The sequence below is a fragment of the Chiloscyllium punctatum genome, chromosome 25 (genome assembly GCF_047496795.1).
Source record: "Chiloscyllium punctatum isolate Juve2018m chromosome 25, sChiPun1.3, whole genome shotgun sequence".
NCBI lineage: Eukaryota > Metazoa > Chordata > Chondrichthyes > Orectolobiformes > Hemiscylliidae > Chiloscyllium > Chiloscyllium punctatum.
In genome coordinates, this window is record NC_092763.1 from 32077750 (window position 1) to 32102428 (window position 24679).

The following is a 24679-nucleotide window of genomic DNA, read 5'->3' on the forward strand; positions in this document are numbered from 1 at the left end:
ATAAATTACAAATAATCATAAAAACATGGGCTGGCTTGGAAATGCTAGGTTTTTTTCTGGATTGATAACACACTCGAGTCCCTGTGGTGCCCACTGATCCCAGAATAGTGGGAGGTTGGGTGGAGTGGGAGGGTTGGCCCTGTACGGGACAGCATTTGCTGAAAGCCTCAAACAGGTAGGAAGGTCCTCAAGAAAACTCAATCGGAAAACTCAATCCTATCCCAGGGAGACCACCAATAAGCAACTAAACGTGTCTCCACTGCCTGAAGAATCACGAAGTCAACTGGAAAATGCCAGACAACATCCTCTTTTAACTGGCCTTTTATCGTCCTTCATGATCTGTACAGAATATTGTTCATGTGTAGGTAGGCAACCCTTTGCAACCTCCACACCTCATCTCTGCAAAAATAAACTAAACACAGAATAAAACCAGCAAACCAGCACACTAGCCATCGTGATGATTCATAGCTCCTGCCAACCTTTATTTCCAAACCCATAGGAGAGGCAACACCCTGTCCATTGAGTATGTCATAAATACTTTCAGTGCCTGAGACTGAGTTTTTACTATCTGTCATACATGCCCCTGATTATTTAGCTCTAACTAGCACCAGTTCACTTTACTTTTATGATCAAGGTCTGTTCTTTTCTAACTGCGACACTGACCCAGTTTTCTTGCCCTCTCACTGACCCAAGTTTAGTATCTGTTTTACAATTACTGATCACTTTTCTATTTTTGTATCTTCGATAGGCTTTTAGACACACAAGTGCTTTTTATGTTAAAAAGTCCATTTAATAATAAAACATCTCCAATAGTATGTACAGATGTATCCATCTTGACATCTTGCATTACTTATAAATTAAACTGTACAAATAGTCAGTTAGTAGCACAGAACTTAAGTATTGCTTTAAAAGACACATTTGTCTTACAAAGCTTTACATCTTGCACTCAATAGAACAATTTATAATGTAAAAGGGCACATTTTATACCGTATGATAAGAGACTGCTGATTGGTTGTCAAGTGGACACTGATTGATAAAGGCATTGCCATAGAGAATACACTAACTTTGATGATGACTGACAGTTACTGTCAAACTTTGTTTAAATTTAAACCAGGTTGTCCTCAGGAAAGAACCAGTGAATAGCTGGCTCCTAGTTTGCTAAGTTGAAGCAGGTGCAATGTATGTGCTTGTTCTTCCTATCAGTAAGATACCCTATGTATCAATGTTGGTGGCCACTGGTATTCAGAAGTACACCATACAATGAGCCCAACTGACAATTTTAAATTGATCATCAGCATAATTTTTAACAGACAGGATTATTCAGGATAGATATTACTTAAATCACAGAATCACTTATAATGTTAGGTGCTGTGTTTAGAGTCCTGTGAGCATAGACAGTTGGGTATGGTCAGTACCTTGTTTAGATTAGATTAGATTAGATTACTTACAGTGTGGAAACAGGCCCTTCGGCCCAACAAGTCCACACTGACCCGCCGAAGTGCAACCCACCCATACCCCTAACCTAACACTATGGGCAATTTAGCATGGCCAATTCACCTGACCTGCACATTTTTGGACTGTGGGAGGAAACCGGAGCACCCGGAGGAAACCCACGCAGACACGGGGAGAATGTGCAACCTCCACACAGGCAGTCGCCTGAGACGGGAATTGAACCCAGGTCTCTGGTGCTGTGAGACAGCAGTGCTAACCACTGTGCCACCGTGCTGCCCCCCTTTGGTTGTATGAACAGCCAAAGGTGCATGCCCTGCTAGTTTTTGGGATATACAGGCGACATACTGATCATCACACTGGCTCAGAAAATCATACTATATTACTCACTTGTGTGATTGGCTTTTGACTTTAAGTATCCTTGTGATGCTAGGTATGCAGCCCATATGACCCAAGGTCTGGCTGATTGTGTTTGGCTAATCACAGCAGTCAAGGTACTAACTTTATCCGTCTAGCCCATGCTTGCAAACTCAAAACAGAGGTGTCCAATGTCAGGTGTAATTTAGTAGTTAGACAAGATTTGTCAAATTATCCCGAGTGTGCTAGAAATTACACTAACAATCAATTTAAGATTGTTAGTCTGGTTCTCAATGTGGTGCACTTGTATGCATTAGAATCTATATATATTACCATAGAGTCCAATTCTTAACAGAAAGAAAGCACATGTACACACACTGCACCTTACTCAATTTAACACAACAGGTCACAACATTTCCTGATTTGTTCTTCAGGGCAATGCCTTAACCAATCAAAGTCAAAATGTTTAATAGAAATTCAAGGTCAGAAATCACACGACATCAGGTATAGTCCACCAAGTTTATTTGAAATCACAAGCTTTCAGAACACTTCACCTGACAAAGGAGCTTGTGATTTCAAATAAACCTGTTGGACTATAACCTGTGTGCCTTCTGACCTTGTCCACTGCAGTCCAATACCAGCATTGCCACATCATAAAATAAATTTCAACAAAGTTCAGGCAATTCATTGTTCATCATCCTGTATCTGGTGTAGTCTCCACACATCTCTACCAATCAGAATCCATTTGCCAACCAATCAGCATTCTCTTATACTATATAAAATGTTGTTCTCCTTTACATTGGTATTCTTGTGAATGTCCTGACAAGTCCAAGAAAGATAGCTTTAACAAAATGTGTCTTTTTCAGCAATATTTAAATTGTTAAATTGAGCCATTGAGATTTAACAGGATATGTTGTTGGTTTGTGTTAGTCTGTCATTTATTATAACTGTTGACTTTTCTGTTCTGTTATTTTCCCTAATACAGTTTCCTCTGTAGCTGATTCTTCTTCTAATTCATCTTCCTCATTGAATTCTTCATCCTCCTCGTCAGTGTCGGATTCTATGTAGAAGCTGATTGTAGCTTGCACAGGGAATGCTGACAAAAGCTCCTGCCCTTCACTGTACAGGTAGTCAAAGCATTTGCTCCTGGGCCACATCAATCTGTGGAGAAATTAAGAAATTGCACATTTTTCACTGCTCCAAAACACAGTTTTCCTTAGAGTAAATAGTTAATAGTCTATTGCTATCACAAAATAAGCTACCTAGTAATCTACCTACTAATACCTAAGACTGTATCTCTTCTGTTTAAACTCACAGGTAGTCTATCCCCTACTACTGATAACTACCCAGGCCCTAGCGACAGTGCAGAGAGAGGAAAATACGGCAGCTGAAGATTAATGAGAGGGATTGAAAGAGGATGAGGGTCTGCAAATGGTGAAAGGATCTGAAAGGGGAGAGAAGTTATAAAAAAAGAGAGGCAACAGTCTTAAACATTTTAGCAAAGGATATTCACCTAACTGGGAACCAGAACATTGAAGTGATTAATTCCTTGCAAAAATGTGGAGTCTCTATATTAAAGCTACAGGACCTCAGAGGCTATGATACCGAGGAGTATTATAATGAAAACTCTGCCAATGACCAACAATACATAAATGGTCATATTGGCATTGCCCACTTCTGCACCAGATTTGCAGGTGATTCTCAATCTCCTCAATTCTACAAAAACAGACCTTGGCTTGCCATTGAATGCTATCAAAACAATTTTCAGAGTAAGCTTCCAATGAATGATGTTCCAAAACTAACTCTGTGTAACAAATCTCAGAGGGACTCGCGCATTAAATAACACAGAAGCCACATCCCCATTTTACAGTCGTGGTTGGCATATTCCTTCAAGTCAAGAGTTTAAGTGCCCCACAGCTTCTTTGAAAAGACATGGAGAGAAGGTAATGATGTAAGGTAATGTGTAAGGGGTAAAATGGGGAAGATCAGAGGACAAGGGGATAAAGTGAGTAACAGGCAGGTAGGTTAGGGAGGTGGCAAGTTTAGGTGGCTGGATGGCTTGTGGGTAGAATGGCAGGTGGTGGGTTGGTGGGGGTGTTGGGTGGCAGTTGATTATGATGGTATGTTAATGAGGTGCGTTGGCTGATGGGTGTGAGAAATGGGTGCAGTGGGGTCATGTCAGCAGGGGCTAGTCAGGCCAGGTTGAGGGAGAGTTGGGTCAGGTCAGGGGTTAGCTGGAGCTACAGTGGGGAATTGGATCATGGGGGCAAGTGGGGGAGTCAGATTGGAGCAAACTGAGTCAGGGTTGAGAGGGAGTCAGGTCAGATGGGGGTTACTGGCCAGGTCAGTTTGGGTGCTATCAGGGGATCAGGGTTAATCAGGATATTGGGAAAGATAATCAAAGAGGAGGTCAGTGATGTCAGTGGGAGCAATTGGGGGTCAGTTGCATATTTATGGCTAGGTTTTGTCTTGTTTAACATTTCCTAAGTAACTATCCAGGCAAATAAATCAAATCTTTCCAACATCTCTGACTAACTCAGAGTGAAGACCTTTTTGGAGTGTTCCATTCAGCAGGAGGATTGCCAACCACGAGTTCAAATTTCCCAGCAATTCCATTGGATTCGGTCAGAGATCCCATAGTGTCAAACTCTGAGCATCCAGAGCATAACAACAGCTTCCTCCAGCCATTTGTTACACGGATTCTATGACATGAGACTCCACTGTTTAAAGATTGTGACTGTATTTCTGACCCTTTTTAAAGTTCACTTTGTGTCTTTCCTAACCAATGTTTTCTCTGCTTCTCCATGTCACGGGATTGGGGATCTTTGATCGTGTATTTTCTTTTTCATCCTCATGATGAAATATTCTGATACACAATTTACTTCTCAATATAAATCACAACTAGTAAAAGTAAAAATCACAGAAGATTTGCCACATTAACTTATATTTAAAGGTTATGTTTAAAAAAGACAAAAATTACCAGGCTAAAGGCATAATTATTCCAGATGTAACAGTTTATGGAATTTATAGTTGAGACCATAACATTTCATTGCCTCATCCCAGATCTATTAACCATTTGGCCAAGATTCCCAGTATTTATCTTGGGATTAGAGGGACATATTCCTTTACATTAAAATTGCAAATAGAGAGGTGATAGTTTTGTTGACAAGCTTAGAGAGGAACCAGTATAACCCATTGGATGGGAACACACAACAGGGACACATGGGTGGGCAGGTATTTAACAGAGAACTGTGGAACAGAAATGCAAATTAAAAATTCAGCTAGTCATTTCTTGCAATTAGAAGTATTCTGAACATAAAACCAATAGGTTAGCTGAAAACCACGTATGATGTATTATTTTCTCATGTACATTTAAGGCAGAAAGTGAGTTTGCCTGAAATTAACAAAATTTGCTTTCTATGCCCATTTGCCACTTGTGAAATAAAACCTTCATGATTTATGTTGGCTTTATTTTAAGTCTGCTTTTTGAAATGGAGAGGTTCACATGAGGTCACATTAAAAAAAGACAGTTCGGATCACAAGATGTTACCATTCTTATGCGAATGTATAGTCACATAGGGGAGTACAGACACACCACTTAATGTAAAAGCTTTGGGCAATTTATAGGAATGATTTGCATTGCTGTATCCAACAGACAACCTAAAATGAAACCTAAACTTGTAACAGTGAGTATGGTCATACCTGACTGGGTGAGTGAATAAAGATATGGCCTCACTCTCATAATTGACTTGTCCCAAGTGAAATGGCTGCAAATAGAAAATACAGACAGTGTCAAAACTTCAGAAAAAAACAAAACTCTACTTAACATCTTTTCTATTTTTACTTATGTTCTTAAGAAATAAAAAAACAGCAATTTAATGATTTTATGAATGAACTAGCTCTTTGCAATGCAGAGTGACACCAACAGCGTGTGTTGAGTTCCTGCACTGGCTGAAGTTACCATGAAGAATTCTCTGTTGCAACCTCTCCCTTGCCTGAGGTATGGTGACCCTCAGGTTAAACCATCACCAGATGTCTGTCTCTAATGAGAGCAGTCCTATGGTCTGATAAGACTATGCTGACTTTAACTTTACACAGGCACATTGATAGGGATGACCATTTGTTACTCCAATGGGGTCCAAGTTCTCTGTACTGTAATTACTTTTGCATGCATTAGGAATTGACTTAACTTGTGGTCTCTTTAATGATTATCACATGGCTGTTCAAGACGAGCAATTTAAAACGACTAATTTGTGCACAGCCTGATGAGGACATTTTGAATGTTGCATGATTATGTGACCGTTGAAACTTAGAGGAAACACTTGTGGAGTCATAAAAGGGCCTTCTTGGAGACTGTCAGCATCTCAAACAATTTAAAGAGTGATAAGCAGCTGTAATTGTCAATGAGAAAGTGCAGATCTCCGGAAGGAGATCTGTGCAGGAGTAACAAATAATTGAGAAGTATATCTAACTAGATCATCATCCACATTCCACCCCAGCAACAATTGCTCTTTCCTCCATTCTAACCTCGCAGTCACCCAACTGATCATCTAATGCTGATATCCTGAAACCAATCTAAGAAACCTATGGAGCAGCTATCATTTCTTCACAAGTGGTGGTGAAAGATTTGACCTTGGCCTTAAACTGATTGCTTCACTTTACAGTTCTTGCCGACTTGGGATCTGAACTTAAGTGTCACCATCAAATTGCGAGAGCCAAACAGATTGTGGAAAGGCAGAATATCAGGTAGATCTTATGATGAGCAACCAGTACATCCAGATATCAAGGAGATCTCTGGGTTGTTGGTGTCGGAACGAGAGGCATAGGGATTTCAAACAAGTTGGCAAAGAACCAGAGTACTTTTGGTAACTCTCAAGAGCCTTGTTTTCTCAAAAATATACTTTACTCATAAAATGTCTAAAAGTCCATTACGAGGAATATAAAGAAAGCAGGAAGTAACCCAAGCAGGGAATTAGGAGAGCACGAATGGGGCCATGAACCTGGCAAGTCGGGTTGGAGAGTATCCCAAGGCATTTTAGACATACATTAAAAGCAAGAGGATAACTGGGGAGAAAGTAGGACCACTCAATAATGAAGGAAGGAACTTGTGCTTGGAGGTAGAAGATGTGAGTGAGATCCTAAATGAATGTTTTGCATCGGTATTTACGCAGGAGAACGATATAAAGGATAGTGAAATTTGTGTGGAGCATGCAAATATGTTAGGGCATTTTGAGATCAAGAAAGAAGTGGTGTTAGGTCTCTTGAAGAGCATTAAGGTGATAAATCCCGAGGATCCAATGGTATCTACCCCAGGTTATTGAGAGAGGTAAGAGAGGAGATTGCTGAGGCCTTGACCAAGATCTTTGTATCCTCACTAGGCACTGGAGAAGCCCTGGAGGACTGGCAAGAAAGGAAATTGAGGGATTATTCCAGGAAACTATAGACCTTTGAGTCTCATATCAGTGGTTGAGAAGCTATTGGAGAGAATTCTTGTGGATAGGATTTACACACATTTGGATAAGCATGACCTAATTAGGAACAATCAGCATGGCTTTGTGCAGGGCAGGTCATGTCTTCCTAATTTGATTGAATTTTTCGAGGAGGTGACAAACGTTATCAATGAGGGTAGAGTAGTTGACATTATCTACATGGATTTTAGTAAGGCTTTTGACATGGTCCCTCATGGTTGGCTCATCCAGAAGATTAAAATGCATGGAATCCACAGTTACTTGGCCATCTGGATTCAGATTTGGCATGGCCATAGAAGGCAGAGGTAGTGATAGAAGGGTGTTTTTCAGGCTGGATCCATACTAGGACCTCTGCTGTGTGTGATATATATAAATGACTTGGATGAAAATGTAAATGGTTGGATTAGTAAGTGTACAGACAACACAGACACAACATCTTATGGATGGTGTAGGAGGTTATCAAAGAATACAACGGGATATAGATCAGTTGCAGATTAGGGCGGAGAAATGGCAGATGGAGTTTAATCTCAGTAAGTGTGAGGTGCTGCACTTTGGAAGATTAAATGTTAAGGAAAAGTATACTGTAAATGGCAGAACTCTGAACAGGATTAATGTACAGAGGGACCTTAGGGTTCAAGTCCATAGCTCCCTGAAAGTGGTCAAGCAAGTAGATAGGGTGGTAAAGAAGGCATATGGCATGCTTGCCTTTATTGGTTGGGGAACTGAGTACAAGAGCCAGGATGTCATGTTGCAGCTTTATAAGGCTTTGGTTAGGCCACACTTAGAGTTTTGCATTCAATTCTGGTCGCCACATTACAGGAAGGATGTGGAGGCTATGGAGAGGGTGCAGAAGAGGTTTACCAGGATGCTCCTGGATTAGAAGGTATGAGCTATAATGGGAGGCTAGGAAAACTTGAGTTCTTTTCTCTGGAGTGGCAGAGGCTGAGGAGAGACTAGGTAGAAGTGCATAGATAGGGTTGACAGTCAGAATCTTTTACCCAGAGTTAAAATATCTAAAGCTATGGGGCATGCATTTAAGGTGAGAGGGGGAAAATTCAAAGGAGATGGGAGGGGCCATTCTTTTTTACACAGAGAGTAGCAGGAGTTGGAGGGTGTGGTGGTGGATGCAGATATGAAAGAGCCATTTAAGAGACTTTTAAATTAGCACATGAAGATGCAAGGATGGAGGGATATGGACCAAGGGCAGGCAGAAGGAATTAGTTTAATTTTGCGACATGTTCGGCACCACATTGTGGGCCAAAGGGCCCAATCGTATGCTGTACTCTTCTATGTTCTATGACTCTGTGATTCATGGGCTGTTTCCAGGGCTGCAGAACAAGACAAACATGAACTGGGTCTGTAGGACCATCAATTCAGTGATTGGTCTGCCTGAAACTTGCTGGTCATCTAATGAAAGGTTTTTCCCTTGACTGATACATTCCAAGCTCCAAGACTATGTGTTGAAGGATGCAATAAAGTTTGGGTCTGCCACCATGGAGCTGCAATGGGGAAAGATCACTGTATAAGACCTTTCAGCTCTAGTACATCAAGGGGCTGGAAACTGTAGAACATTTCTAGCCATGAGCTTTCCAAAGAATGTGTATTCTAAAGATCAAAAGTTATAATGGGCCACCTCAGAGTGAACATGGTGCAAGGAGAAAAGTGTATTTCTATTCCACTGTCTGTTCCATTTATAAGCCACTCCTGCTTCTCCTAGGCCTCTTCTTGGACCTTAGGTCAGCTTCTTGCAGGTCCCTTTAAAGTAGACTGTGCAAGCTCTGATATGAATTTGCCTCCAATAGAGTGTTTATGGGGTAATGTTTATGTTATCCCTTATGTTATGAAGATGTGAGTGCACTGTACCTTTAAGAGAGTTAAAAGCAGCAGAACCACCTGACAGAACCAAGTGGTCTGAAAAGAAATATAATGCAACATATGTTCGAACAACTCAATTAGCTGGTTGCTTGGAAATGACAAGATAGATTCAAATTAAGCCAATCAGTTTAAATTATACCCAAAAATACCAAACTCCAACCCAGTTTGAATTTAGTGTATTGACAATCTTAAAAGCCATGACACAATCCGATGCTTTGAGGGTATAAGACCAGGGAAGTTTGAACAGTTGAGAGGAGAACTGCCAAGCCGCCAGCATGTAAAATGACTGCCTGAAAAATAGCTCTCTTAAAAGGTACCTTTATCAATCAGTGACCCGTGAAGCAGAAAACCCTAAGAAAAAGAAAAGAAGACCGGAATTCAGCGAAAATGAAAGCTGCCTGAGATAAAAAGTTTTGTTTTGTAAATCGTACTCAGGAGTTTTATCGGGCTAGTATTATAGAAAGGAAAGTAACAGATAGGTTAGAGTAAGAAATTGCAAATAGTTGTTAGTTAATTATTCTCTGTTATACTTAAAGAATTAAAGTTGTACATTTTTACTTTAACTAGTTCTTGGCCTCTCGAATTTTCACAGATTACTGCATGAGCTAAAGCTTTTGCTAGTTTTAAATTAAGCAATAGAGTTTACCCTGTATCATAACACTTGTAACATAGGAAGCTGAATGTGGATGTTATAATGTTGACGAATCCAAGTGACATGTATTATAGCTTGCTATCATACATAAATATCACTTTCACAGGCACATAATTGTCTGGGCTAGCAGAAAGTCTTGAAGTTACAACAGTGCAGTATGCTTCCACTAGCTTATCCAACTTCAAGTGATCAGGGATAAGATGGCTAATGAGATCTATATACGCTCCATTGCATGCTATGACACACTGACGCTGTCACATGCATGCCTCTCAAAGATGTATTGGCATACTGACCATGAGCTATGACTCATGCTCCATTGCTTTTTAACCTGAATTTTTCAAGCAGGACTTACTATAGGCATAGGATCCAAATTTACAGACTTAAGTTGCTTATGCCATTTTCAGTGAATTGAATTGCTCAGCTGTTCACAAAACTGTCTGTATTTTGCGACATCTCTTCCCAAAAATGGGCGGCATGGTGGCTCAGTGGTTAGCACTGCTGCCTCACAGCACTAGGGACCTGGGTTTGATTCCAACTGTCTGTTTGGAGTTTGCACATTCTCCCTGTGTCTGCGTGAGTTTCCTGCGTGTGCAGGTTATGTGAATGGGTCATGCTAAATTGCCCATTGTGTTCAAGGATGTGTGGGTTAGGTGCATTAGTCAGGGGTAAATGTAGAGTGGTCAGGGAATGGGTCTGGGTAGGTTACTCTTCAGAGGGTCAGTGTGGACTTGTTGGGCCAAATGATCTGTTTCCATACTGTAGGGATTCTATGAAATTGTATCAAGCAAGCTTTGGATCTCACAGAGGTGACTGTATGAATGACCTGCATCCTGGATGCAAGTGAATGTGAATTGAATATTCCCCTCAGTGAATTTGCTAACCTTGACATCCATTCAGTCAATATCAAATCTGTATCATAGCCAATTCCATCACTGTTGCAGAAAATTTCATTGGTGTTTAATGTAATTGCACAAGAATAGAAAGTAATAAAAAGTAAATGTGAGTTACCACACAAAGCAATTTAGGTTTAATAAAATGTATTCTCCCACTCCAGAGAGAGTTCAGCATGTAATCTAAGTTCACACCTCTCCTTTGGCAGTCCCACAAGGTCAAGAATGACTTGCTGCTACTCCTAGCAGGTTGTTGGGGGATGTGTGGGGTGGAGGGGTGTTCTGCCCAGAGTACAATAGTATGATCGTGGATGCACAAAACTCTGCCCCAACTGAGGCAACTGGTCTGTTCTGAACTGGATGAGTGGAACGTTCTGGATTCTGCAACCTCTTTTGCTGCTTATGATTGGCCTCCACGTGCTGCAATCAGTGACACCCAAAGTCGTTTGCACCTTTGCCAATGTTCCTCCTTCAGTTTGAAGGCAAATGATGTGGTTGGTGAATGTGTATTTGTTTAGGGAGGCTTTCAGGGTGTCCTAGTGAATGCTTACCATTGTGGAGCTTGTTTGTTTAGGAAGTATGGTGTTGGGCAGGCAGACAATATGGCCCTCCAATCGCAGCCGGGCGTGCAAGACCAGTGCCTCAATGCTGGGAATACTGACCTGTGAAGGAGCACTCACATTAGTACGCCTATCGTGCTACTGGATTTGCAGGATTTTGCGAAGGCAGCATTGATGATATGTCTCCCAGGATTTTAATGTCTGCTGTGCATGGTCCATGTTTCTAATACATACAGGAGGGCGGGGACTCTGTGGACCATGAGCTAGGTACTGGGTGTGAATTCTCTGTTCCTTTAAACACTGTTCCTCAGGCGTCTGAAGGCTGCACTGGAGCACTGGAGTCAATGGTAGATTTGATTGTCAATGTCTGCATGAGGAGGATCCCAAGGAATGGGAAATGACCCATGTTGTCCAGGGGCAGACTGTGTGTTTTAATGGTCGGAGGCAATGCTGTGTGGCAGGGAGGGTTGGTTAGCCCGGTTGGTTGATTGGCTGACTTGCAATGCAGAGTGATGTGAACAGCATGGTTTCAATTCCCATACTGGCTGGGGTTACCATGAAGGACTCTCCTTCTCAACCTCTCCCCTTACTTGACTTATGATGACTTTCAGGTTAAAGCTCCACCAGTGATTTCTCTCTAGCATGCGAGCAGCCCTATGGTCTGGTGAGATAATGGTTACTTTATTTTTTGTGCGTGTCAGGAGTAGGATGGTAGGCAATCTTTGTTTCCCAGATGTCTATAGTCCACTTTCTTACAGCCCTGAGTGAGTGCATTGATGATGGTTTGTAGCTAGGCCTCGGGTTGATTGTGAACTACAGCTTGGTGACAGAGATTGGGGTGGTCTTGGTTCTGGCCTGGAGCTGAGGAAGGTTGAACAATTTCCTGCTGTCCTGTAGGTCAGCTCCACTCCAGCTGGGAGGTACAAGGTAATGGGGTGAAGTGTTTCAGTGATTTGATTTGATTTATTATTGTCACATGTACCTAAGTACAGCATAAAGTTTTATTTTGCATGCAGCACAGACAGATCATACCATACAAAGATCATAGGGTGATTGAACAGAGCAAGGAATGCAAGTCACGGCTGCAAAGAAGGTGCACAAAAGCAAGATCAACATTCAATTGGAAATTTAGGTTGTCCATTCAGAAGTTTAGTAACAGTGGGGAAGGAGCTGTTCTTGAACCTGTTGGTATGTGTGCTTAAGCTTTTGCCTGTAGACATGTTTCCTCTCACTTGAGCTTTCATGGAGCTGCCAGTTGAGAAACACTTTGTGTTTGAAGCCACGGAGATCCTGATTGTTCTTATTGAATCATTCATGATGTTAACTGACTGAGAGACCGAGCATCTCCTTGCAGGTTCTGACTATGTGACTTTCAGGGTGGACCAGACTCAGTGGGCACTCTGTGGCTCCGACACATTAGTCATCACCAGGTTGGCTATGAGGTGCCACCTGAGTTGGTCTTTCTTCTCAAGGTCTTTGAGTCTATCAGCATTGAACCTCCTGCGGCAGAGTTTTTTTCTGCCAGTTTGGGGCCAGGTTGATGGAGATGGTGGAGTGGATTAGTCGGTGGTCAGCCCAACTTCCGTCAGCTCCAGTCATGGCACGGGCAATGAGGACATCTTTGAGGCCCCTCGCTCAGATGTTATATGTTAATGCCAGTGCCTGGAGTGGGGCTATTGTCATGAGGTTTCCTACTTGTCCCTCTTGTGGAACAGGATGATTATTAAGATGAGGTCATGTTGTAGGCACTTCATTAGGAGAAGGATTCTGATGGAGTTTGTTTTCCACAGGAAGTGATTTTTGAATAAAATGTTTGACCAAGCATCCATCTGCCCTCTCAGGTCACCCAAGAAACATTATGGCACTCTACTGTGAAGTAGAGTGGGTGCGTTCTCTCGATCGATTCAATCAATATTTATTCCTTAATCAACACCAACAAAACTGTCTATCTGGTCATTATCACATTGTTGTTTGTGGGAAGATTAGCTTCTGGCTTTCCTACATTATAACAATGACTACATTTCAAAAGTACTTCATTCACTTTGAGACACTCTGAGACAGCTTTCTTTTCTTTTTACTAATGATGTAAATCATCTCAGTAAACATGAGTTTAAGTTCTCACCTCATAGAATGCATTTCCTTAAAATAAATTGACAACTATTCATTAAAACGAAAGGAGAGAACAGAATTTGTTCCAAGGATTCACATACTGAAAAGCAATGCTTTCTTCCAGTCAGTCCTGTGGTTATTTTTAGACAGAGTTACAGCTACAACCCACTTTCAGGGCTTCAGTCAAGCTACTGGTCATGCTTGGCATCTATTTTATTTTCCATAGTGTTGTGACACAATATCCACAGAAAGAATGAGGCAATGTCTTGGGCATTTAACTAAGATGAGTTGTTGAAATCATAACACCGATGTACACTGGGAACATCATCCCAGCTACTCCGTGTATAAGCAAACTGGCAGAATAGCATTTGTTTGTATATCACTGTCTAGAGACGGACCTTACTGAACTATGACAGATAAAACAGCATTCACGCTGTGCACAACTGAAAGATTCCTCAGCATTAGACATCACAGACCTGACTGCAGTTTTGTGTGAATTCTACACTATTTCTTGGGTCTGGAATGATGGCCTTTCAGTAATCTGTTCTCCAGTGTTAATGCCAAGACTTTATTATCTCCTTGGGTAGTTTGAAACATTTGATGAAAGGCCAGGCTTGGAGTGGTACAGTGGCTCAGTGGTTAGCTGTGGACCCAGGTTCAATTCCAACCTCAAGTGACAGTCTGTGTGGAGTTTACATGTTCTCCCTGGGTCTGTATGGGTTTCCTCTGGGTGCCCTGGTTTCCTGCCACAGTCTAAAGATGTGCAGTTTAGGTGAATTGGCCATGCTAAATTGCCCGTAGTGTTAGGTGCATTAGTCAGGTAAAAATATAGGGTAGGGAAATGGGTTTAGGTGGGTTAATCTTTGGAGGGTCAGCGTGGGCTTGTTGGGCCTAATAGCCTGTTTCCACACTGTAGGGAATCTAAATGAACAAAAAGTATTGATACAATTCATATTTATTCTAATCAACAATTGACAGGAAATATTACTGGAGCTAGCAATCCAATAGATCTCTGTTGTTGTTAGTTTGCATGTTCAGTACAACAGTCTGTATGGTCAAAAAATGTATTAGGTGAAAAAAAGATAATATGTTTGTCAAGCTTTTGCTTGGGCATAAAACTTGGACTGTGAGTCAGCCACAAGTCAAAACAATCTCATTCTTATTTCCTCTGATTTCAGAAGGTGAACAATCTGAATGCCAGCTTTATTTTATGCCAAATCAAAAATCTACAACCCCATCTCCCCATAATCATTTCACAGGAATCAACTCTTATAATTGTCCATTTCTGGTCTATCAGAGCATTCAGCTGACTTAAAGAAAATATTCCCCTTACCCCAGTTTCTACAGCTCCCAAATAACGTTTAAACAGCTAATAACAAACAAATTTGTATACTATAGATTACATTTCCACTGAATAGATTATTTCACTCAGGAAGTACAAAGACTGAGTGTTTTATAGACATGGAAGAACTGCAGTCAGTTTACACAGGATTGGGATGAAATGCATCATTTGAATTGTCCCAAATAGATTAGTAAATGGCTCACAGGCTGAAAAATGGTACACATAGAAAAATGGAAAAAATGGGTGTACTAAATCCCATTGTTCTTTCAAGGGGATGGGGACATCATTGGCAAGGCCAACACTTGCCACCCATCTCTAAATGGCCTTGAACTCAACAGTTTGCTCAATCATTTAAGAATGCAGCTAAGTGCTAAACACCTTGCTATCTAGAGTCTGGAGTCACATGTAGGCCTGATCAAGTAAAGATAGCAGATTGCCTTCCCCAAAAGACACTGGAGTGGACACCAAGATTGAAATACGTTGCCTCAGAGTGATATGTCAAAACCTATGTCCATTGTAGCATATGTGACAGGGACAGCTCGCCAATCTAATGGCTGGTGGATGGAGTACCTGATACATATACACACACAAAACTGCTGTAAAATTACACTTTTGTCACAGATGCTTCAGTTTTAAAACACAACTTGCATTTTTGAAATGACCCTTGCAACTTCTACATTTTTTTAATGATTCATTCAAGGGATGAGGGTGTCACTAGCTAGGCCAGCATTTAATGCCCATCCCTAATTGCCCAGGGGGCAGATAAGAATCAACCACATTGCTGTGGGTCTGGAGTCACACGTAGGCCAGCCCAGGTAAGGATGGCAGTTCTCGTCCCTTTTTTTTTCCTGATGATTGATTCATGGTCATTATTAGATTCTTCATTCCAAAGTTTTCATCAAATGCAAATTCCTCTTCACACATTATCTGCCATGACAGGATTTGAACCCGGGTCCCAGAATGTTAGCTGAGTTTTCAGATTAATAATCGATCAATAATACCACTAGGCCATTGCCTCCCCTTTTGCTTAATAAACAAAGAAAGATAGTAAGCTGACAACAGGAATCTAGAGTTGTCATAGACAGTAATGGAGCATCATAAACAACACATACTTACTACATTTACCACTGCTTCAGAACTTAACAAGTACAACTGTTAAGATGACAATCCATTGAAGTATTTAATATCATCTGTTTTCTTGCTTCGAACCATATGAATACCTATTTCCAGCATGAGGCTAAACAATCACTTACTGAGTTTTGTCTTCCTAGTCTCTGGCTGTCTATATCTCTGGCTGTCATTATCCAAGGTCTCCAAAGTGGTGAATGACTGGAAGATGGATAGAAAGATGACTGTCATATAAGGCAAGAGGAAGACGAGAAACAGATTCAGCTATGTGTCCCCATTCAGAAGTCTCACCTTAACATTCTTATACGGCACTCTACAACTGCAGGAAGATGTCTTTAAGTGGCACTTAAGTGGCAGTTCTCAAAAAGAATTATAGGTACAATACAGGAGGAGCAGTGTTCATATAAAGCTTAAGAATTTTACAAATAAAAATGCAGCTTTTTAAAAAAAGACGTCTCCTTTTCTTTGCTGTTACGCTGGTCACTATTACAACATTACACTATCCTTGGATCATTAGAAAAATAATAACCAGGGTTTGGTAGTGGTAATATTAGTTTGATGGATCATAATTTTACATAGTGCAAAGCAGATGCCACAAGTCATTTGAAGTGAATGGAGTTTAAAACTAGAAGCGCTGCAGAATCAGGTAGCAACTCACCACCTCCATTTAAAACTCCAAACTAAGATATGTTTCTTAAATTTTCATTTTGCTGTTCTTTGAATCCAAAAAATCACACTCAGGTTGTCTTTTGAACAAAGTTTCAAATACATGCTCGAAAGATTTAATCAAGAACCTGCATGGGATTCCCTGAAGACTAATTTGTTAAGCATAACGCCTGGTCTCAGACAGGCTCCACAGTCCAGGTCGGTCTCAGATTTACAATACTCATCACAAAGGACTATACCAATATAATTTTCACCAGACAAAAAATATGCAGTCAAAGTCATTGTACAGTGACCCCTGCTGGATGGGGAATTAGGTTCATGACAGATACATCTGTGATTCCAAATATGGCCAAGTAATGTGTCATCAATTTCTACTTAAGCCGACACATTAAATGTGTTAGAATTACTTATGAGAGTGTGGTCAGCAGCTACGTACATACAACAACAAACAAATGTTTGACTTCAAATCAGAAGGGGCCAAAATTAGACCAAAAATGACTTTTCATTAAAATAACTGGCACAGAAAAGTTAGGTTAAAGATTAATGCTAGATTTAAGAGGAGCAAGAAACTATCATTAAAATCTAGAAATTGACTGCCTGCTGCTGAACAATCAAGCAAAAAAGATAAGTTGCTCAAAGGTGAGGACATTTTAAGGCGAGCTTTTATTGCAAGCAACTTGACAATCAAGTTCCACTCAAGTTTAACAGAAAGTAAGTTTAGATTATTGAAACAAAAACTGACCCTGAAACTAGCCCCAGTGGCCTTCCTTTCAAAAGACCAAAAATACACCTTACCTCCCTGGCATTTCACATATCTGTTTGTTTTGCTTGAGCCTGATGTCTTGAACTGTTCTGTAGCAGAGGCTCTGAGCTGACAACAAAGACACTTCCATAATTCTGAGCAGATTTTGTTAAAACCGTACAACCTCTCAAACTTTCCAGCAAGTGAAACACATCTATTGCAAATTTTTCTATCTCTCTGCAGGCTAATCTTTGGCTAGCTCTGAACTCAGAGAGTTATAGAACTGAGAGTTTATAGCTTCTTTCAGAGAGAAGTTCATGAATAATTCCTTTTGCCTGCCTGCATCCCTGGGGGTTCAGTGTGAAATTTAGCACAGTTGAATAAACAGGAGCCCTGTGGGAAGACAGAAATTTTTAGAAGAGGTGCTGATAAAGAGAATGTGAAGAGGAAAGTTTAGGCACCATCAGTGACAAAACGCCAGGCCTTAAGGCAGAGTTGTTAAATACAATTAATAAGGACGTTAGATGCCTTTTTGTCATTTAAAGAGAGAAGGGGGAAGTGATGGTTCAGATAATCTCTTTTTGCTGCAACCAGCTACAGAACTGGTATACAAGAGGACACATGTACGTTCTGAACATCATTATGGAGTACAATTAGCGAGATACATTTCACCCCCCCCCCCCTTTAAAGGTTTTATATTCATAGTATTGGGAAATCATTATAAAGACCACAGTTTTGTGGTAATCAGTTTGTGAATAGCATTGAGATGCGTGGGAATGATTTTGAGGTATACTGAGGGCCCACAGGTTACACAAACTATGATTTTCATTACAACATTAGTTTGGATACATTCCAGTAAAACTGAGCGACAACATCTTGATCAAAGTTCTAATTTTTAGTTACATTCTAAGTCAAAAGAGGACAGGACAGCACAGGAGATGAGAAGAGTGTTTCAATTGCTAATGACTAATGCAGAACACTATCGAAAAAATCAGAGGGCAGATTTTAATTTTTAGCTGCAAAATCTGGCATTACTGTGGTAAGGTACAATCATTATCTGGTTATGCTTTTCTTTCAAGTACATTTACACCATAATGTAATACAAGTGGCAATTTTTCCACCTTTCATCCATGGACAAAAAGTAAACAAGAATCTGAAACCAGAACCAAAGTAAATGTGTTGCTAAATCTTATTGTATATTTTAAATTAAACATGTTAATTTCTGTTTCTCTGAGATTTCCAAATTCTCATGTGGTCCTGTTATTGCTAAGAATTATGTCAAATAAATCTAAACTTCTTTCACTTTGCACTTTGGACAACTAGCAGAAAAGGGATGTTTTTGTACCAAGATTTTTTATATGAGTTCTGAGCAAAAATGTGAATTTGTTCAGACTCATAGTCTGCCTGAACCCTGGCATCAAATGGCATTCCTGTTTAGAAGCCAGGCTCAGGGTAATTCACATCTTAATATCCTAAGTAAAATTGTAAATTGTTCTTTCCCATCCATCTCCACTTATACTTCACTTGACAAATGAGCAGCACTCCAAATGCTTGTGATTTCAAATAAACCTGTTGGACTATAGCCTGGTATCAGGTGACTTCTGACTTTGTCTACTCCAGCCCAACACCAACACCTCCACATTATGACTAACAAGAACACTCAATGAACATCAGAACAGTAAGAGCTCCTGCACATTGTTGAATCTGAAATGAAAGAGTCAATAACAAGAGGGCATAATTTAAAAATGGAAGGCATGTGATTTGGAGGGGATTTGGGGAAAATATTTTCATTTTGAGGGCAGTGGGGGTATGGAATACACAATCTGGGAGGGTAGTTGAGGTGGGAAATGTCAGAACTTCTAAACAGTACTTGGAAGAACACCTTTAACTGTTAAAGCATTCAAGGCTATTGGCCTAGTGTGGTTAGTAGAATATTTTTGGCAGTACAGATTAGCTGGGCTGCAGGGCCTTTTCTGTACTTATGATTCAATAAAAGAAATTACATTTATACAGTGATCTTCACAACCTCAGAATACCCTTAACTGTCAATTTAGATTCACTGTTGTAACACAGGGAACAGAACAGTCAGTTTGTATGCAGCAAGGTCCCAAAGAATGTTCTTCTATTGGCGTGCATTGATTCTTTTCCATCAACATGACAGGGGCACCACCACAACTAGCTCATGTCAGAGGTGGAGCTTCAACCCAGAAATTTCAGCTTCAGAGACCAGTATGCTATCTCTGAACCAAGGCTAAACTAATTATTAAATCCATTCCTTCTCCTTGTCTGATAATAGCATGCCTAACGCTTGCAGAAAGTTTTTGTGTCTTGTCCTGTCTGGACCTATGTGCAATGAACCCCAAGCATTCCAATGGATCAGGCAGTCAATCAGATATAACTTTAACACAGGGTCATTAAACAGGAATGACATTCTCTTTGTGAGATGCACCCATGGTGTAATTTCAGAATTTCAGTTGGATCCCTGAATTGTTTTTATTGGATAGTTGAAAAGTGTTTAAAAGTCTCATTCCTTCAAATCCAACATCAAAGCTGCCTCCAAAAAGTCTAAACGATCATCATCCCCTAATCTCAACCCCTCTGGAATCCTTGCTGAGCCATAGTCTATCAGCCCTGTTATGTATCCTATGTTAAAACAGAGACTACACATCTAAAGTACTCAGTTTGGCAGGTGAGTGTAAACTGTTTATTTGTTAATTCTCAGTGCAAATTAGGCCTCACATATTGATAAAGACCATTAATGCAGTTGTGACCCATATATGTGGTAATCAGGTTAAATACAGTAGAGACTGAGTATATAGTTGAGTCCTTGAGTGGGCAATTAAAGGGAGAGCCTCCCAAATATCTATGTGAGAATCAGATCTGCTTGCAAACTGGCACAAGCCTAACTTGAAGGCAAGCTAATATTCGTCACTACTTAATGTTCCAAAACTTGCATTGTTTGTGGCAAAAAAGCTACTGAATGCTCCATGACTCAACTAAATCATTAACATGGATTGTAAAGAGCTAAATCCCAGCACTGTCCATTTTTGCACAGCCTGGAAATTTGAAAATTCCATCATTATCCGGATTCTGCTTACTGTCTGTTAACCAATTCATCATCCATGCTAATAACTTGCCCCAGCGCTAATTGTATACTAACAGTTTGTGTGTTATCTTATTGATTGACTTATACAAATCTACATATACTACATATACTGTCTCCCCTTTACATACTGCACCCTCAAAACACTCTAATAAATATATCAAACATCACCACCTATTCATAAAATCCATGTAGGAGCAAATTACTAAGGTATTGGAATTTTACTGAAAACTCAAAAATGCTGGAGATCACAGTGGGTCAGAAAGCAAGCTAATGTCTCACAGCAGCTCTGATGAAGAATCATTTAGACTCCAAACATTAACTTTCTTTCTCTCCATGAATGCTGACCCACTGTCATCTCCAGCAATTTTTGTTTTCAATTTATAAATGGCAGCTTTGTCTGATCATACTGTGGCTCTACTCTGCATTTTTAAGTCTTCTGTAGATTTAGGGGAGAGGGGATGGTCTAGTAAAATAGTGGAGTACTGTAGCTACCCTCCATTCCATACAAGCTGTTCCATCTTCAAAAATGACCACCAAATGCATCCATTATTTCTGGGGCCATTTCCTGAAGTACTCTGGAACATTGATGATTGGACTGTGGGGATTTACTGGCCTTTAATCCCATCAATTCCCCAACACCATAGTTCAGTTCTTTCCTGTCACATGTTGTATTCACAACATTTTTGGGATGTCACTTGTGTCCTCTTTTGTGAACTCAGAGCAAAATGTGCATTTAATTGGTCTGTCATTTCTCTGTTTCCCATTATAACTTCCCTAGCTTCAGTCTATAAGGAACCCACATTTGATTTCATTAATCTTTTGTTTTTCAAATATCTCTAGAAGCTTTTACAATTAATTTGTATGCTCCTTGCAATGCTTTATTTTCCATCTCTTAATCAGTCCTTTTGAACTCTTTTGATGAAATCTAAATTGCTCCCAATCCTGAGAGGTGCTGCGCTTTTTAGCTAATTTGTATGCCCTTCCTTGGATCACATACTGTCCCTAATTTCTTTTGTCAGCTATGGTCAGGCTGTCTTTCCCATTTTATTTTTGTGCCAGACAGAAATGAGCAATTATTGTAGTTCATCCACACATTCTTTAAATGTTTGTCATTGCCAACCACTATCATGTCTCAAAGTAATGTTCCCCAATTTATCATAGGCAGTTCAAGCCTCAAACCATCATAGTATGTAACTCAGAGTTGATCGGGGAGCCATTGGATGTGGTTTAATTGGACTTTTAGACAGCTTTCAATGAGCTTCCATATACAAGATCAAAGCACATGGGAGTCAGGTGGTATACTGACATGGATTCAGAACTAGGCAGATAGGAGACAAAGAGTAGGCATAAATAGATCTTTTTTTGAGTGGTAACTAATGTTTAGTGGGGCAGAAAAGAGATCAGTGCATGGACACCAGCTAATGACAATATTTGGTAATGATTTAAATGGAGGAACTAAATATCCACATTTACAGATGACAGAATGCTAGGTGGGAGTGTGAACTATAAGGATGATGCAGAAATGCTTCAATGTGGTTTGAAAATGTTGATTGCATAGGCAAAAGCAGGGCAGATGAAGTATAATGTTTATAAATGTGAGGTTATCCACGTTGATGGGAAAACAGAAAGGCACATTATTATCTGAACGATGATAGGTTAGGAAAAAGATAGAACAAGACATGTATGTCCTTGTACACCAATCACTGAAAGTGAGCATGTAGGTACAATAGATGCTGAAGAAAACAAATGGTTTGTTGGCCTTCATAGGAAGATGTTTCAAATACAGGAGAAGAGATGTCTTGCTGAAATTGCACAGAACCTCAGTGAGACCACAACTTGAAGTATTGTGGGCGATTTCAGTTTCCTTATCTGAGGAAAAATGTTCTGGCAACAGAGGGATTATAGCAAAGGTTTACCAGACTGATTACTGGGAATGATATGACTGATATATAACAAGGAACTGGATCGGTTAGGACTATGTGGCACAGTGGCTCAATGGTTAGCACCGGAGTCTCACAGCGTCAGGGACCTGGGTTTGATTCCTGCCTTGGGCAACTGTCTGTGTGAGTTTGCACATTCTCCCCATGTCTGCATGGGTTTCCTCTGCGTGCTCCTGAATTCCTCCCACAATCCAAAGATGTGCAGATCAGGTGAACTAAATTGCCCATAGTATTAGCTACATTAGTAAATATAAGGTAGCGGAATGGGTCTGGGTGGATTACTGTTCAGAGTGTGGACTTGTTGGGCCGAAGGTTGGAGCTTAAAAATGTGTTGCTGGGAAAGCGCAGCAGGTCAGGCAGCATCAAAGGAACAGGAGAATCGGCGTTTCGGGCATAAGCCCTTGTTCAGGAATGAGGAGGGTGTGCCAAGCGGGCTAAGATAAAAGATAGGGAGGAGGGACTTGGGGGAGGGGTGTTGGGAATACGATAGGTGGAAGGAGGTTAAGGTGAGGATGATAGGCCAGAAAAGGGGTGGGGGCGGAGAGGTTGGGAAGAAGATTGCAGGTCAAGAAGGCAGTGCTGAGTCTGAGGGTTGGGACTGAGAAAAGGTGAGGGTGGGGAAATGAGAAAGCTGGAGAAATCTGCATTCATCCCTTGTTGTTGGAGGGTTCCTAGGCAGAAGATGAGGTGCTCTTCCTCCAGGCATCGTGTTGCCATGGTCTGGCGATGGAGGAGGCCAAGGACCTCCTGATTAATTTACTTACATATTCTACATTTTCTCCTTTTGATCAACTTTTTGTCATCCTATGATGATTTTTAAGGTTCTCCCAAAACCTCAGGCTTACTATAGTTCTTTATAAGTCTTTTCGGGTGCATGTAGCTGGTGCTCATGAGAAATGCCTTGGTATGCAATTTGACCATGGACAACATGGAGATCGTTTGGAGCAAGTGTTGATCTTAATCCAACAAGAACCTGTTCTGAATCACATGATGAGTTTTCTTGGTGGCTAATTTATGTGATGAGTTTAGTAAGACCACAACCCATGATAAGTCGGGTTGTTACTAGCACTAATGAACATCAATTGCGAAGCTGCCACTCTCGGGCAAGAGTCCCACCAGGCCACTTGTGTAAATGGGCCAAGTTGCAGCCAGATGATCTTGGCATTAAGATGATCATTTCACCCAATTCTGCCACAAATCTTGCCATACCAAAACCCTGCATAAGATTCCATCCTTAGATTTAATTCCTCTGGTGGTACCCATCAGGGATAATTTGCAGAAAGACTCCACCACCAGACCTGATTCAATGCAATTGTTTCACACAACAGTAGGTCGTAGCTCAACTGGTTTATTTGGAAGTACAAGCAGTCGGAGCGCCGTGCTTCCAAATAAACCTGTTGGACTTTAACCTGGTGTTGTGTGATGTTTAATTTTATTTATCCCAGTCCAATACCAGCATCTCCATATCATTTATATAAGTAGAGAAAGAAATATTACAGAAACCTAAGGGACAAAAAACAATGCACTCGTGAAAGTCCTCCTTAGATGTACTTTACCTGGTCTTCTTTGGCCAACCCTGTCTTCCTTTCTCATCCAGTAATGCAGATTCAACCTCCAGTTGGGGGTGTGTATCCTGGAGATGAAATGTGTGCCCTGCTAATCTCAGAACATGATATTTTGTCAGTGCCTCTGGCCAGTCCAGGGTCCCACTTCCTCATAGATGATGTAGTCTTTCCAAGAGATGCTCAGGATCTTACGTAGGCAACCTTTGATGTCCAAATTAAATGAGACCTTTGATGTTCTCTTCCATGATTCATTGGCATAGATTGTAGTTGGTGCTACATTGGACATGTAGAGTTATAGATTTATTATTATGTTGATGGTAGTGCATGCCCAGATGATATTGAGCTGCTGGAAGAACAATGTTGCTTTGCTGATTCTTATATGGGCATCAATGTCTACATCTTCCTCTCTGAAGATGGTGTTTCCAAGTTAGGGCAGCTGAACAATGCTCTTGTCATTCTGATCCTGATGATGAAAGGGAGGCCTTATTGCCATCAGTTTATTATTGTCTTAGTCTCACAACTAAAGGGTAGACCAAACTTGGGGCCACTAATCTCAAGATTGGTGGGCTCTGTACCCCCACTATCACCTTCCTCAAATGAAATCCATCATGAAGAACGAAAGGAATGGGGAGAATATCTATCCCTGTCATACCCCTGCAACGCTACTGAAGGAATCCATGGTGGGAAAACCTAGAAAATCAGTAAATAGCATGAGGAATGTGAAGAGAGTGGATAGAGAATCTAGGATTGTCCTCCTCAAAGCAGGCGTAGGTTCAGGGGAGAGTTAGTAGAAATGTTCAAAAATTAGGAATGGTTTCCAGAGTGATGAG

At 40.7% G+C, this 24679-nt stretch overlaps 1 protein-coding gene across 1 annotated transcript; it reads right to left on the bottom strand.

Annotated features, from left to right (window-relative positions):
* Positions 1 to 953: 953 nt before the first annotated feature.
* Positions 954 to 17448, bottom strand: LOC140495653 (protein ripply1-like). Its single transcript, XM_072594645.1, has 4 exons — positions 17292 to 17448; positions 15956 to 16031; positions 5509 to 5573; positions 954 to 2967 (listed from the first exon to the last, which is right to left on the bottom strand). Exons 1-4 carry the CDS (start codon positions 17387 to 17389, stop codon positions 2748 to 2750), a joined length of 459 nt encoding a protein of 152 aa, XP_072450746.1. The 5' UTR covers positions 17390 to 17448; the 3' UTR covers positions 954 to 2747.
* Positions 17449 to 24679: the final 7231 nt, after the last annotated feature.